This window comes from Dunckerocampus dactyliophorus, chromosome 5 (genome assembly GCF_027744805.1).
Source record: "Dunckerocampus dactyliophorus isolate RoL2022-P2 chromosome 5, RoL_Ddac_1.1, whole genome shotgun sequence".
NCBI lineage: Eukaryota > Metazoa > Chordata > Actinopteri > Syngnathiformes > Syngnathidae > Dunckerocampus > Dunckerocampus dactyliophorus.
In genome coordinates this window covers 17672333-17689200 of record NC_072823.1, presented here as the reverse complement: position 1 = coordinate 17689200, position 16868 = coordinate 17672333, and the positions used below count along the sequence as shown (strand labels likewise).

Genomic DNA, 16868 nt, shown 5'->3' with positions numbered 1-16868 from the left:
TGTAGTCTGCTACAGGTGTCTATCTGACTGCCCTGCCTGCACCAGGAGGCATTCAGATTGCAGGGAAGACTCCCGGCGACCTGAGCAACGAGCACCACATTTTGACTATTCAGAAAAGGATCAATGACACCATAGGGAAGAACAAAGAACTTTATCAAATCACTCCTCCGGTGAGACACACTACACCTGCATGAAGCGCTAATAATAATCTTGGCCAAACATTCATTTTTATGACAGATCTCTGTTGTGGACCTTTAAAGCATTTCAGTTTGCAGCATCCAGTGACTCACTTCTTTACTGTCAAGGTGTAAGCAGTTTATTACAAGTACTATGTCACATGCAGACGGATGTTCAATGATCCTCATTGTTACACACAGTTACAAAACAGAGTAATGCAGCATCGTAAAATTAAAGCTACACAAAAAACATTTCATTCAGTTCCATAATGTTCAGCATACATTGGAACCTCTAAAATTTAAATGGCTTGAGTCGTACAATTACAAGTCGTACAACAAAGAACAAAAGAAGGGTTGTTAGAATAATTTTAGAAAAAACTCCAGAAGTTCCGTAAAGTTAGCAGTGGTTAACTTCTTTTTACACTAGACCGGGGTCGGCAACCCACAGCTCCGGAGCCTCCTTGATGTGGCTCCCTTCACAGTGATTTTTTTCAACACCAAAGTAAGGGAAATGTCCATTTTCGAAAAGAATGTGAACTATCCGACGCAACGCAAGTCCGTGAACGCATCTAGACTGCATTCTGACTGCTGATTGGATGAGCAAGAGAGGGGGACCTAGGCTAGTGTATGCCGTGAGTCTCACTGCGCGGGAGAGAAAAGAGGTGAGGGAGTTTTGAGTTGAGTCTGAAGCAAGTTACGGCGCAGTAAAATAAATCAATTTAACAAGAGCATAGAAATATGTTTTATAACTAGAAGTGCGCTGTAGCTACGTGCTCGGAGCCCGTGACACGCTAATCGCCGAGGTGGTGACTCCAGGAGAGGCAGATAGTGTGCTGCTGCAGCTGACTGTGCAGTCACTGCTCAGAATAATATGTGCTTTTGCTTTCACGTCTCCAAATACCAGAAAAATATCCCAGCGACGTCAGGAGACGTCTTTTCATTTGTCGCTAGTCGCTCTTGAGAAAATAAGTCACCGAGAGGGTTTGGAAAGCCGCCAGATTTAGCGAGAAAATCGCCACTGGGCTGCACATGAGAAGGGAAGACATTCACAGATACATGAAAGAATTGTTCATAAAAATATCAGCGCATTTATTCTCCGAATTAAAAAAATAAACAGGAAATGATAGAGAAAATGAAAGAATGGCTCTCTTTGCAAAGACAGTCAAGGACAGGACCAATAGAATGGTTACTGATGACAGTTTAGCGCAGGTGTGCAGATATGTGAACTCTGATGGACTTTTTTATCTTAAAGTTGGCTACATTTTGTTAGAATTTTACACAAATATGGGAACCACTCAGTAAGACTTACAAAGTGTTTAAATTGTTTCAGAGTAGGCCTACAAATGTAGGCGCACTTCTGTTTGATGAATTTTGTGGTTGTAACAAGTTTATAAGTTGTGTAATGTTTTGTGGCTCCCGACTATTTCATTTAATTTTTTTTTTTTACTGAAAGGGGAGGCAAAATGGCTCTTTGGATGTTAAAGGCTGTTGACCCCTGCACTAGACGCTTGACAAATTATTTTACAAAGTGAGATGTGTTAGGCGCATATGAAAAACAAATCATCTTTGCATTACACCTTCAGCATGTGTCAAGTTAAATCTGAATGATTTGTTGTTAAATTTTTATATTAACAGTGGCTAACGTAGTATTACAATTGCTTGACAGTTAAGGAAGTAGAAATGTTATGCAAGCACGTTCGAACTTTGAGTTTCCACTGTTTATAGAAGATTAATTTGATTATTTTCCTACAGCATATAATTTTGTTTGAGAGCTCATCTATAGTGTCAAGTGGATTAATTATTGAGATCATGGATACACACTGCGACATACACTACATTTGATTTAACTGTCCATTAATCTTAGCAATATAATTCTTCTTTCTTCATACATTGCAATCCAGTATGTGATCTGTACATGTGTTTTTTTTGTACATCCTGATTAACTTACCCCTGTTATCTCTCTCTGATCATTGAAGAAATTATTTACCCTGGACCCTGAGGTGCTCTGCGACATAAACATGGTACTGATTGCTGTGAGACACGGCAACGCATGACAAATGCTTCACTCTTGTTAATCACAATACTGCAACACCTCAATTCTGTATGACAGCCCTTTTTAACTGGGGGATGTTTGGGAGCAGGCCGACGTGTAACCCACCTCAGTCACCTGCTAAGTGGAAGGGGGCCAAAGTCATTGTTGACTCAATTGTATTTGTTTATGATGACCATCTACCTGCCCATTCACACTGTGTATGTGTTCATGGTGTGTCTAAGTGTCTCACCTTGTGCTCCTCCAGATCTTTTTTCCCCCAAATTAACACCAGCTGTGTGTGTCGCGGTGTGTGACTGAAGGTGGTACGCATGTGGCGTGTTATTAACATTACACTCTACAGATTGGGGCAGCAGTGGTGTCCTGCAAGTTGATGTCCTGCCAGTTTCAGCTGTTTTGTCCCCTTCGCTTATACTGTAGGATCCCACAGAAGAACTGGTGGGGTCTCCAATCCCTGAGCCCAGACAAAGGACCAGACTGTTCCGCTCCCACTCGGAAAGCTCAGATGAATTGTTAGAACTGGACCTCTCTCATGGCAAGAAGGATGCTTTTGTGCTAGAGGTGTGTGCATGTTATTATAAAAATAATACTTGGGCTGTAATGGCGAGTTTAATTGATTTCTGTGATTGATTGCTGTAGATTGATGACACTGATGCTGTGGAAGATATTCACTCTCTTCTCACGGATGCCCCTCCTCCCTCTGGTATGTCAACTGTTTCATCATCATTAAAGTGCACAAGGCCAATTTTTGTTGTTAAATCCCTGCCTACCAATTTGTCATTAGGTTTTCACAGCTGCAACACTGAGATCATGCCTGGGATTTATAACTGGACTTCAGGTGTACAGGTCTGTCTTCACATATCTGCATCAGTCATGTATAGTTAAAGGCTTTGGTATTTACTGGTTTGACGGCAAAAGGATACACTTACTTGACTCTTTTGTAGACACATAAGCAGAGCAGACTTCAACTACTATAACAAACATTGTTTCATAAAAATGTATTTGACTGTCAATCAGTACTGAGCATTATTATCGTTTGAATCTCATTTTTTGTAAATAAATGTGAATTTCTGTTGCTGTTTCGTAGATGTTTACATCAGTGAGAGTATTAAGGTTGAGTAATGCCAATCTCACCAATCAAGGCTTGAACAAGATCTTTACTGACCTGTGTGAGAACCTACTGAAGGTAAGTGCAAGTAGCTAAAGAATAGTCTCTTTTGCACTGAACTTTACAGTCTGTACTCAAATTTGCTGTGTTTACTTCAGAGTTTTTACTTCAAGTTGCGCTCTATGATCCCCTGCTGTATTTGTCATCTCAACTTCACTGTCGCAGTACCAGAAGAAGAACTTATACAGGTGAGCGTCCTCATTGTATTCCTGGCTTTATGCCTTCTGCCCTCCTTTCACCCTCACTGCACTGTTCTATCTGCCTCCCAGGTTGCCGTGACGGCAGTTGCCATGACATTTGACAAGGACCAAACCCAGGAGAAGCCTGCAGAAAAGCCCATCGCCAAAGGTTATGATTTAATAACATTATAAATCATTATAGTTCCTGATGTAACCCTGTCCAATAATTTTGATTTTGATTTTTTTTAATTTTTTTTTTTTACATTTACTGTATTTCATTCAAGAGAGAATAAAACAAACAAACAATATCAAAACAATATGACATAAAACCAAACACTCTTCAAACCAGAATGAAAGGGAGCAGAAAGAAGACAAGTCTTATTATCTCTGCCCCTTTTTCAGCCACAAAAAAAGTCATATTTAAAAACAACAATATACATATAGCAACCAGCTACGCAGGTGGTTACACATCTCCTCAATTACAACTCAACCAATGCCATTTCCCACAACAAAAATAACCATAGCATGACAGCCAATCATAACTAAGATATTTCATATTTCCTCAACATGCTCGTTTTTTAAAATATGATATCAGACTTGGATTCTTTAGCTTCTTTATTCAGATTGTTCCATAAACTGACTCCTTTTACAGAAACACAATGATCCATCATTTTAGTCCTGAATTTTGTTTTTGTGAAAATCACTGTACCTTTTTTTCCCATACTTCAATACAATAAGTCAGATATGGAATAATCATGGTGTTGTACAACATATACATTGCTTTGTTATCCAGTGAATCCTTTACTTTATGTAACAATGCTATTATTTTGGATATTTTTACCTTTGTATACTGTGTGATTTCCAACACAGCTTCTCATCCAGAATTACACCTAAAAACTTGATTTCCCTTACTCTATTAATTTCAATACCATCTATATTAACTGAAGCACCAGAGTCTATCCCTTTGTTACTGAATATCATGAAGTTTGTTTTTTCCACATTTACCGATAATTTGTTTACATCAAACCACACTTTTATTTTTTTTTTAATTCTTGTTTAACCACATACAACACCTTCGTAAGGTCTTCCCCACAATAAAATAAAGTAGTATCATCCGCAACCAAAATACATTTGAGCAGTTTAGATGCACAAACAAAATCATTTACATACAAAATAATCAATTTTGGTCTGAGGACCGTCCCTTGAGGTACTCCACACCGAATATGATGCAATTCAGATTTTACCTCATCTATCTGCACAAACTGCTTCCTATTTTCTAAATAATTTGAAACCCATCCAAGTGCAACTCCTCTGATACTATATTTGCTCAGTTTTTTAAGAAGTATGGTATGATCAATGGTATCAAAAGCCTTTTGAGGTCAACAAAAATACTCACAAAAAACTGTTTCTTTTCTATTGCGGTAGATATTTCTTCCGTTAATTCCATAAGAGCCATTGATGTGGAGTGGTTAGTTCTAAATCCATACTGACTGTTACTTAAAATGTTGCATCTATCTATAAATTTGTCTAACCTGGTTACAAACAATTTCTCTAATATTTTTGGAAAATTGTGGAAGCAAGGATACTGGTCTATAGTTGGAGAAAGCATGTTTATCTCCATTTTTATAAATTGGAATTACTTTGGCAATTTTCATTTTGTCAGGAAAATCTCCTGACAAAAAGGATAGATTACAAATATATGTAAATGGTTCAATGACCAATTCAATTATATTCTTTACCAATATCATGTCCATATCCATAAAGTCAGTGGATCCCTTACCTGCACAACTTTTTACAATATCCAGTATTTCTTGTTTTTCTACCTTACCAAGAAAAATACTGTCCACATTATCCATTATTGTGTTTTTATTTACATTGGTTTTTATTGTAGATATATTTGCTGCAAGACTCGGGCCTACATTAACAAAAAAGACATTAAACTAATTTACTATTTCAATTTTATCAAAAATGTCATTATTTTTCACAAAATAATTTGGAAGAGCCGATTCTTGTTTATCATTTTTTATTACACTATTTATTATTCTCCGAGTAGCCTTCGTACTATTTCTATTTTCATATAGTAAATTACCATAGTATTCCTTTTTATGTCTTCTAATTGTCAATACTAACTGATTTTTGTATTTCTTATACCTTTCTTCTGCTTCTTTCGACCTTGATTTAAAAAAAAAAACATGTATATAAGTAATTTTTTTTCTTGCGGGCATTTCGTAGTCCTTTAGTTATCCATGGCTTATCAATAGCAGTTTTCTTTACAATCCTCCTGAGTCCACAATGTTTTTCATACAAACCAATCAATATCGTCATAAAAAAATCATAAGCTATATTTACATCATGTACATACACTCCATCCCATTTCTGTTTTTTTAAGCTTTGTTTCAGTGCCTCGAAAGCTTCTTTACATCTGTTTCTTATATATTTTTCTGTGGTAATGTCCTTTGTATTGTATTGATCATTTTTATAAACTGTAAAAACAGGTAAATGATCACTTACGTCAGTTATCGTGATCCCACCCACAACTCTTCCATCACCTACGTTTGTGAAAATATTGTCAATAATAGTTGCACTTTTTGATGTTATTCTTGTGGGCTTAGATATCATTGGAAACAAATTCAAACTATACATTGTATTTATAAAATCACATGTGTTCAATGAACTTGAATTTTCCAGATCAATGTTTACATCTCCACATAAAAACACAATCTTGTTGTGACTCCTGTCAAACAGGTCCATTATTGTATCTATGAATGTTTTAACACATGAACCTGGTGATCTATAAACACAACTCACTATAACAATTCTAGTCTTTTCACTAATGATTTCCACTGTGATCATTTCCATAACATTGTCGATAACAGTTGTCATATTACAAACAACCTTACATTTCAAACTACAGTTGACATACAAAGATACACCTCCACCTTTTTTTAATCCTTCTGTTTACATAATACAGTTCATAACCTTCATCAATTTCTCCATCCTTCATCCATGTTTCTGACACTGCAATTATACTAAAATGCCCTCTAATTTGTTTTAAGTAATCTTTCATCTTTGATAAATTACATTTTATACTTCTACTGTTGAAATGAATGATAAACAATGTTCCATTCATCATTACTTTATCATAAAATTTTTCCTCAGTATAATACACAAGAGTAGATATGGACACATTTCACGTTTGACACTTTGTAGAACAAACCACTGTATAAACCATGAGGAGCGATTATTACTACTGAGAACACAACTAACTTGAAGCGACATCTACAGGCGAGTCATCCTGACAACTGACAAGGAGGAGAAGTGACATTAGCACAGTAACTTGTTATATGTTACGTTGACTGCTGTTTTTATCGCTGAGTTGCATTAGTGTGCTCGTGTGTTATACAGAGTTTATTACTTCATACCACAGTTGTACTGTGTCATATTTATTTTTCAACATCTAAAAAAAATATTTGAATGTTTTTTAATTTCCAGTAAAATAATGTGGCTCTAAGGTTGGTGTGAAATTATTAACTTATTGGTATATTCATTGACAGCAATTTGAATTATGAAATGTATTATTGAGATGCTTTGCAGGTAGCTTAAATAGAGGTGGTTTCAAGGAAACTTTAGAGATGCCTTATCCTGTATTTATTTGACTAAATTTACTGTAATTCTAGTTTATTAAAATGTTGTGAAATGACTAAAGTATAACTAAAACTAAAATACCTTTCAGCCAAAAATGCATTTGGTGATTTGGAAATTGACATCTGCAAGCGCTTTTGTGGAGATTCAGTGGTTGCAATTGTGCTGTACAATAGCTGCGCAAAAATAGATGTGCCCACCATTAATATTTTAGAGAACCTTCAGGCTCCATGTCAAGACATGAAAAAGCTTTTCCAAGTTTTGTTTTAGAATTGGAATGGAACATGGAAATATAAGCACACTGCACTGTAGTGGATTTGTTGTAGCACATGTTGGAGTAACACTAGGTGTGTTTTTCAGGGTGCAGTGAGACTGAAGAGCAGCTGCAGTTTCCACTAGAGCTCTGCGCCGATTCCCCATCCACTAACTTTCAGCCACCATCCAAAATCTCAGGTAGCATTTTTTTTTTAAATATCACCCCGTTTCACTTACAGGCATTGCCCGTCATTTCCACTAACACCTCAGGTACAGTCTCTTTACTCACTCCAGCTGCAAAACTCTGCCAAAGTCAGCTGGTTATTGTGCAATCGGAAGGTAAATCCTCAGTGGTGTCAGGTTGTAGAGTGTGATCGTGTTTGTTGTGGTCTTCAGTTGTCTGACAAAGATAATCAAACACACAGAGCGGTTTTAGATTTGGATTGAGAACCAATGTATGATTGTTCATATCAGTTGCAAAGGCAGACTTTGATGTATGTGCATGTGTCTACAGGTGTCTCAGGGAGTACCGCTGTGTCATCCAGAGGTAAGCCCCCTCCTTCACATGTATCCAACACCCACCTGACATACCTGCTACCAAAACTACTACAGTATATCTCTCCATTTTTTAATTATCATCCTTATGTCTCGGACAGAAATATCCCACACCACTCCATACCTCATCCACTTGTTCTTTTTCTGTTCTGTTTGTTTTTGTGTTGTTTTTTTTCTTGTTGTCTGGGTGTGGACTGTGTGTGTGCGTGTGCGTGTGCGTTTGTGTCTGTGTATGTGTGTGTGTGTGTGTGTGTGTGTGTGTGTGCGCACATGTTTGTGTTCTCTCCAGCTGCCTCCGTTGATTACGGTTCCTTTGCAGACAGATGCAGCACCTGGCTAGAGCTGCTTAGGCTGAAAGCTCACACCATAAGACGAGGATCAGTTAAGACAAGTAGGAGGACACAGTCTCTAGCACCCTCTGCTGGTCATGTGCAATGATACAGAACACACAACTACATTAGCATCCACACGCACTCACTGACACACACACAAGCAGTCATATATCCCTTCATGCATGCCGCTGAGGGGTGGAGCATTATGACTAAAATACAGCTTTTTTAGCTAGAGTGTGAAAGTTTTAAACCCCGCCCCTCAGAGGAATTCTTCCCATAAGCATTTGGGATTACTGTGAAAAGTTAACAGGAGGTAGGGTTTGTTTCCACATTCATTGTTTTTGTCATAAGATCATAAATCCATTAAATTCAAATGCAGTGTCAAAATACGAAGGAAATGTGCGCCCATTGGCCAAGGCGCCTTCATTATCTATTAAAGGTCCCATACATGTATTATAGTATAGTATTTTCAGTGTTTCAAGTGTCAGAGATCCCACCATAGTGGTTTAAAGTGTGTGTGTGAGTCCTAATCTAGCCTTGATTCTGGACTTCTAGTTTAAAAAGTGCTTTTAGTAAGCCCTACTGGGAACGCAGTGTTTTGTGTGTCTGTCGCTTTAATGCTAATGAGCTGTGATTGTCCACTCCTGTGTCCTAAAGAGTGGGTATCTCCAAGAAACGTTATCATGCGTTTTATCCACTTTTTACATATACAGTGTTCCCTCGCTATAACGCGGTTCACTTTACGCGGCCTCGCTATTACAGAGATTTTTTTTGTGTGTGCGCAGTTCTTTACAGTGTAGCTTTTTTTTTTTTTTTTTTTTTCATTATATGAACACATTGTGTTCTGTGTCCTGATTTGCTAAGGGAGAACCTGCATTATCTTCTGCGGTCCAGTTGGCTAAGGGACTGTAGACCATCAATCAATCGCCTACATGCCATGTGTCCTGTACAGTACTCATTTACATAATTGCCTAATTTACATAATTGTTCGATTGCTAGCAGTATGTTCGCAAGTTTTCTCCCCGACAAAACTCATAATGTCAACTAAACGCTCTGCACCGACAAAGGCACCTGCAATTGCACCCAAAACTAACCATTGCACAAAAAGTTGGAATTCTGGACATGCTGTAGGGCACCATTACGGAATAAATTAATCTTCAGTTCGTACCATAAAGGTGGAGGAAAATAACAAAAGTACGACAGCAGCAATACATTTTAATAAGGATGCAAAAAGGATGCTTTAACTGTGCTTTAACTGTCCACAACAAGACCATGGAGAGAGGCTGCCTCTGTGGATGCCAGGCAGAGGCATACATAAACAAATTTAAAGCCATCATCGAGGAAGGGGGATAAAAGCTTGAACAAAATCAACTTCTCTTACACGGATTTCACTTAACACTGGTATTTTTGTTTTATCTAAACCCCGTGTTAAAAGAGGGAACACTGTACACTATAATTTTGCAGGTGTCTCTATGTAATAGATGACATATCAAATACAACAACGTAACAATAAGTAGTGGAACAGGAGGAACATAACATTAGCAGCAGCATAGCTATCAGAGCTAGAGTGCTAACATTACGCTCACATATTAATAGCAACATCATGATAGGTTAACCCAGGGGTTGGCAACCTTTACCATCAAAGGAGCCATTTTGCCACCCCTTTCAGTAAAAAAAAAAAAAATAGTCGGGATCAGGAGCCACAAAACATTACACAACTTATAAACTTGTTACAACCACAAAATTTATCAAACAGAAGTGCGCCTATACTCCAAAACCATTTAAACACTTTGTAAGTCTTACTGAGTGGTTCCCATATTTGTTTAAAATTCTAACAAAATGTAACCAACTTTAAAGTCCATCAGAGTTCACATATCTGCATACCTGCGCTAAACTGTCATCAGTAACCATTCTATTGGTCCTGTCCTCGACTGTCTTTGCAAAGAGAGCCATTCTTTAATTTTCTCTATCATTTCCTGTTTATTTTTTTAATTTGTAGAATAGCTGCGCTGATATTTTTATGAAATAGTCTTTCATGTATCTGTGAATGTCTTCCCATCTCATGTGCAGCCCAGTGGCGATTTTCTCGCTAAATCTGGTGACTTTCCAAACCCTCTCGGTGACTTATTTTCTCAAAAGCGACTAGCGACAAATGCAAAGACTTCTCCTGACGTCACTGGGAGATTTTTCTGGTACCGTATTTTCACGACCATAAAGCGCACCATATTAAAAGGCGCAGTCTTGGCTACAGGTGGTATTTTTGTATTTAACACATACACAAGGCGCACCGGGCTATTGGGCGCAGGTATGCACGGTAACACCTACGGACTACCTACGGAAGCCCACTTGAAATCAGGATGGTCATCACTCAACACAACAGTCTAAGTCATGGTGCACAACTAAAAACATCACACAGCAACGCAAACACAGACAAGTCATTACCTCTATTTTTGCAGAACAATAACAATTATGTAGCTCAAACATGTAACTTTAAGAGCATTTGCACCAAAACACTACCGCAAAGCACACTGGGGAACAGGAAGTGCTCCCCAGCGACGCGACAATATGCTAGCATGCTTGCTATTGTATGTTTTTAAAAAGCCAGCGAGAGCAAAACTGAGTTGGGTTGTACTTTATTGAAGTATTTAACAATGCACTCACGTTATTTTTGATCAATCCTCATCCACAAATCCATCAAAGTCCTCATCTTTTATATCCCAAATGAAGAGCGGGGCAAGTTCTCCATCAAACACGCCAGGTTCCCTGTCGTCGTTGTCAGTCAGTCTCAGTCAGTCAGTCAGCCGTGCGGCACCTCAGAAATGATGCTGGCTTTTGTGAAAGCTTGAACTGTGCATCAGAGACGTTAGCCCAAGCATCCACAATCCATTAGTGAAGCTGTGTTCGCTAGCTGTCATCCATCGCTCCCACGCCGCTCGCAACTTACCTTTAAACGCCGTGTTTACATCCATTCACAAATTGTAGCGAAACAACACGGTGATGCCTTCCGGTGTTAGTGAAGCTGTATTCGCAGGCTGTCATCTATCGCTCCCACGGCGCTCGCAATGTAACTTTAAACGCCGTGTTTACACCGATGTCCAGCGGTTGGAGTTCCCTGGTCAAGCCTCCCAGAATAATGTTAAGCTTCAAGGTCATTTGCTTAATTTGTGGTGACGCGTGTGGATAAAAACATCCGGTCTCTTTCTGTACACGTCACTCAGCCATTTTCTTATCGTCCTTCCAGCCCCTTTGGTCCGGCTGGAAACTTTTCTTTAGGCAGCGTCAAAGTCTACCACAGGTAGCAGTTTCTGTCCATTACCATGGCAACCAAGCACAACAGTAAGAGCCGACTTCTCGTGTCCCGTTGTGTGTATCGCTATCGTGCTGGTCTTTTCTACAGTGTGGTTCACCAGGATGTGGAAAGTGAGCGGCACGTCGTCCATGTTGGTGATGTAGTTGGATGGATAGATGGTGCCATTTCATAAAATATACTTATATAATTACTGGGGCGTGCCTTTCGCGTCCTCAGTCTTGTCCACCTTTCCTTTCCTCTATACAAGCAGCGTGTCGGCAGGTTCCCAGTCAGTCGAGCGGAGCGCTCATAAAAGTCATGCAGAAACACTTAAGATTTTGGAAGTCGGTACACATATACGGCGCTCCGCATTATAAGGCGCCCCGCCCATTTTGGACAAAATTTAAGACTTTTAAGTGCGCCTTATGGTCGTGAAAATACATATTGTTCTGAGTGGTGACTGCACAGCCAGCTGCAGCAGCACACCATCTGCCTCTCCTGGAGTCACCACCTCGGCGATTAGCGTGTCACAGGCTCCGAGCACGTAGCTACAGCGCGCTTCTAGTTATAAAACATATTTCTACACTCTTGTTAAATTGATTTATTTTACTGAGCCGTAACTTGCTTCAGACTCAACTCAAAACTCCCTCACCTCTTTACTCTCCCGTGCAATGAGACTCACGGCATACACTAGCCTAGGTCCCTCTCTCTTGCTCATCCAATCAGCAGTCAGAATGCAGTTAAGATGCGTTCGTGGACTTGCGGTGCGTCGGATATTTCAAGTTCTTTTCGAAAATGGACATTTCCCTTACTTCGGTGTTGAAAAAAAAATCACTGTGAAGGGAGCCACATCAAGGAGGCTGAAGAGCTGCGGGTTGCCAACCCCTGGTTAGCCTATTTACTGAAGAAAAACATAACAGCTCAAATGTCTGTAGTGTACTGCCTGATCATTAGCAGAGCGACAGGCTTTATTTTAAGATGTGTAGCGAAGCCCTTTTTTCTGAATTTTTTCTTCTAATACAAAGCTGTCTTTTGTAAAGTGGTGGGCATGTACACTAGCTGGGCGGGTCAGAGGTGTTGTCATGTTCATGAAGGAGGAGGTTTTTCCTTCTTGATGTCTGAAAAGCCGGAACTTCAAAAGTAGAGCAAATAAGTGAGTGAGATGATTTTTTTTTTTCCACATTTTAGGGACACACACTACTGTTAGACCATCACTAAAAAGTCAATTTTACATAATAGGGGACCTTTTAAGACCCAAAACAAATTCTTGTATGATGTTCAGTCCTGTATGCAGTAAGGATCTTGCATCATCATAAATGGCCCCTTGTTTAATGTTTGTTAGCCACGTCAAGGTCAGTTTGACCTTTCACACTCTGGCTAGCGCATTATGTTCCCAGCTCAGCTCGTATTACTGTAGCTGTCTCTGTCCGTCTCCATCCTTCAAGCCTCCTTTACAGGTCCAAAGAGTACCAATCAATAATGTCACATGTTCTCCACTGTACAGCAGTCAACACATGTAAACATACACAGCTGTGCCCAGGTCTGTGTGTCTGTCTGCAGACACTGTGTAACTGTCTTGTCTGTTTGCCTCGACCGCCTGTCATGCATGACAAGTTATTGTCTGGTGACCACACCATCACATTACTGCATGTGTAATATTCACACGTACACGCACACAACCAGAGATGGCTGATTTTGTCACATCCACAAGTTTTTAGTAAACACCAACATGATTGCAAACATGGCAGTCATGTTGGTGCTCATTTCTTTTTAAACTGTAAGTGTTTCTTTTTCAGCTTGCTCACTGTTTATGAGGTGTTGTGGTGTTTCTATTATCTTTTTGTCATCTCCTTTTGGATGTTTCTGCATGAACCCTCAGTCTCATCATTGGATCGCTCCAGTCCACTGGCAGAAAGTCGTTCCCGCTCGCTGCGCTCCAACCGCTGCTCATTTGGAGGAAGTTCGGTCACTGTGGTGAAGATGACGCCTCTTTCTTTTCTCCCCGGCCTGCGAATTATTAAATACTTGGGTATCATCAACATGTTCTTCATTCGAGAGACAACATCACTAAGAGAGGTACGATGGCAAGAAACAAGAAACGTTTGCATTATAAAATAAGGGTAATTTTCAGGAAAAATTTTGATTATTTTATTTTTTAAATAAAAGTTAAAATACGGAAAAATATGGGAAACTATTAAAAGAGGGGGGTGCAAAACATGGTAGCTTCCAGGTGAAAAAGCGAGGGTTGATAGTTATGGCATGAAATTATGCATATACATTTGCAAGGTGGATCCACTCTCATGAATGCTGTCCTTTACAGGAAGGTGGTGTAAGTGGCTTCCTGCATTCATTCATCGCAGAGGTGTTTGCCATGGTTCGAGCCCATGTAGCAGCTCTGGGGGGTAATGCAGTCGTGTCCTACAGCATGAAAGAGTGTGTGTTAATGGAAAATCCAAACAAGAACCAGGTATACACACACACTTTTTTTATATTTAAAAAAAGATCAATTCTTTAAGTGTCCATTCATACAGTGGCTAAAGAAACTGGACACACCCCTTTCAAAATACAGTAGACGTCCCTACAACGTTAATAGTCCATTCCGAGAACCTTTATGTTATAGGGTTTTTTTGTTATACAAAGCGTAAAATACATGTAAATAGCCTAATCTGTTCCAAGATCCCAAACTCACCCCTTTGGCACTTCAAAATATTCAAAGTCCACCAAATATGGTGGAAAAATATAAGAAAACGTTAGCATAAACATAGTACAGTAACATTCCAATATAAAATAAGGTAATAAATAGGATTACTGTAAATGAATAAAACTGAAAAACAAAAACAATCTTACCATTCACGAGATGTCTTGATCAAGAGCACACAAGTGGAGGCAGGAAGGAGGAGGAGGACTAGCCTTAAAGAGTCTAAGAGTCATCTGGTCTCAGAGACAAACGCACACGCACTACAAGATAATGCTGTGTGCAAAATTTTGATTTGTAACTTAACTTAATTGCATAAGTTAGTTTAAGGGCGACTACGAAGATGAAGGAGGTTGAAGGGAGAAGCCTGTCTCTCACACAAACGTGCTGTATAAGTCAGCCAATGAGAGGAGAGCGTAGGCGGTGCCCCGATAATCAACCAAAGAGATGAGAGCGGAGGCGCTGCCCCGAAAATCAGCCAATGAGATGAGAGCGGAGGCGGTGCCCCGTTAATCACCCGTCCAAGGCGTCACCAAGTGTTAGTCTGAACTTGCACCGACTTGTGGCATAAATAAAGTTGATTGAAAAAAAAAAAAAAACTTGCACCAGCTTGACGCTTTACGTTATATGGAATTTCTTCTGTAATACGATGCAAAAACTTTACATAAATTCTTTACGTTCAGTGGAATTTACGTAAAAGGAGATTTGTTATACGAGGTACTACTGTACCAGGTTTTTCCACATACGATATTTAATGGATTTTTCCTTGGTCCATACCCCACCCCCTTTTAAAGTTATGTAGAAATTAAAATTTTTTGGGTGTCAGTGGTGTAATCTGCCTGCTTGTGTTCCTCATATAGGCCCAGTGTCTCATCAATGTGAGTGGCGATGCTGTCATCTGCGTGAAGGAAACAGATCAGGAGCCCACGTCCTCGATGACAAACACAGGACAGACATGCAGTACCGGAATTGAAGGGGCCACATGACACCCACCCTCACCCACACAATGCAAAGTCTAGCCGTCCAAATACGAGCAATTTGTCTGCCTTAACTTTTTAAAAGATCCCAAAGTTCGGACACAGGTAATAATAAACAAGACACTCGAACATGCACATGAAAAATGCACTAATTCGAGTGAGGGGTTTAAATAAATACTAATTTGGCTGAATGTCAAGTGAGTTTTTCCAGTATATGTGCTTGATATAATGGCCAAAAAAGCACTTAACTTTTCCCTGTTTTAACTGCTGTCCCATCGAATGTCCCTCCCCAAAGCTCCTGTGGGTACCAGTTACACTTGGCAGCTATGACCACTTTTCCCATCGGAAGGAACCAAATCAAAATATGTAATAAATGTATAACACATTTCTAATGCACCCATATTTTCCCTTAGTGTTCTTGATCCGCTCAGATCCTTGTTTCCAGAATTCAAATTTTTAATTGTTGACATTTTTAAAGCTACAATTGTCAATTTTGTATTGACTATTGTTCCAGTATTATTGATAGGAAGAATCAGTTTTTTGAGGGTGTCAAATAATCATACTTTTCGCATCAGCTACTCAGACAGCATGTGTCAAAATGAAATTTAATAATTTATTATTTGGAGATATTTTAGTGTTCAATCTGTTTTGTTTCTGATTAAGATTTGTTACTGTTTTTACCTCAAATGGTAACGTAGCATTGGCATCATTTTAATGCTGTGTACTGGACACTCACACCTTAAGTGAGCGGTAAATACCAGATACATTTAAAAAGCAACTGACATCCAATCTTTGTGGTTTGGTCCACTTTTCACACGTGTGTGTGTATGTTCAGAGCATCTGTGGCTTGTCTTGCACCAGTAGAACAGTTTGTTTGTTTTTTTTTAATTAAAGGTCTGTGTCAACTGTATTTCCTCAGCTTACATCGTTGCTATTTTGGTGACTGCTACAGATTTGTCTGTATGATGTCCATAAGGGATGTTTAATGCAGGGAAAAAAACATCTTGTGATGTATGCTTTTAAGCTGTACATTTGCATCCTAATCATTTTTTAAGTGCAATAAGTGCTGTGTACTCGGACTTAGTGGTACTATAAATGTGTAAAAGCAGGTTGTGATCCATTTCGTATGTGTGTGTCAACACTTGAATGATAAATGCATTTGTTTTCTCAGACTAGAAGCATGCAGAACTTGTATGCTTGCCTGGTAAGACTTGCACAATAAAGTCAGTCAAACCGTGTTGCCTCTCTGCGTAAAAAAAAAAAAAAAAAGCTGTTAAATCCAGTGGCAGCAGATGGTCATTCATTTTTTCCCGGCCGATTCATTCGCAACCGACACATCACTACAGCGTCAGACTGTTTCAAATGGCGCTCGGGGCATCAATGAGAAGGAATCGTGTCAGTTACCTGTGATTAAGTAACTAATTCTGAAGAAAAGATGAAGGTATTTTAGTGCATATTTAGTCAATGAAATGTACACACAGCAGTACATATTTCACCACTTTTTTTATTTTTTATTTACTTTTTTTTTATTATTGAGAAACTGATATGTA

At 39.1% G+C, this 16868-nt stretch overlaps 1 protein-coding gene across 18 annotated transcripts in view; it reads left to right on the top strand.

The window, feature by feature from the left end:
- c2cd5 (C2 calcium dependent domain containing 5) overlaps positions 1-16555 on the top strand; it is a 36548-nt gene extending 19993 nt beyond the window's left edge. For 7 of the 18 annotated variants that reach the window (XM_054776065.1, XM_054776062.1, XM_054776060.1 and 4 more), the window contains 15 exons: positions 6-170; positions 2153-2197; positions 2647-2787; positions 2866-2929; positions 3011-3072; positions 3314-3412; positions 3493-3582; positions 3664-3742; positions 7576-7668; positions 7747-7809; positions 7985-8017; positions 8315-8416; positions 13526-13722; positions 13967-14113; positions 15202-16555. In XM_054776065.1, coding sequence (XP_054632040.1) covers positions 6-170; positions 2153-2197; positions 2647-2787; positions 2866-2929; positions 3011-3072; positions 3314-3412; positions 3493-3582; positions 3664-3742; positions 7576-7668; positions 7747-7809; positions 7985-8017; positions 8315-8416; positions 13526-13722; positions 13967-14113; positions 15202-15327 — 1506 coding nt within the window. In that variant the 3' untranslated portion in view covers positions 15328-16555. The remainder of the gene's footprint in view (positions 1-5; positions 171-2152; positions 2198-2646; positions 2788-2865; positions 2930-3010; positions 3073-3313; positions 3413-3492; positions 3583-3663; positions 3743-7575; positions 7669-7746; positions 7810-7984; positions 8018-8314; positions 8417-13525; positions 13723-13966; positions 14114-15201) is intronic. The other 11 variants (XM_054776072.1, XM_054776061.1, XM_054776076.1 and 8 more) reach the window with 7 other exon arrangements.
- Positions 16556-16868: the final 313 nt, after the last annotated feature.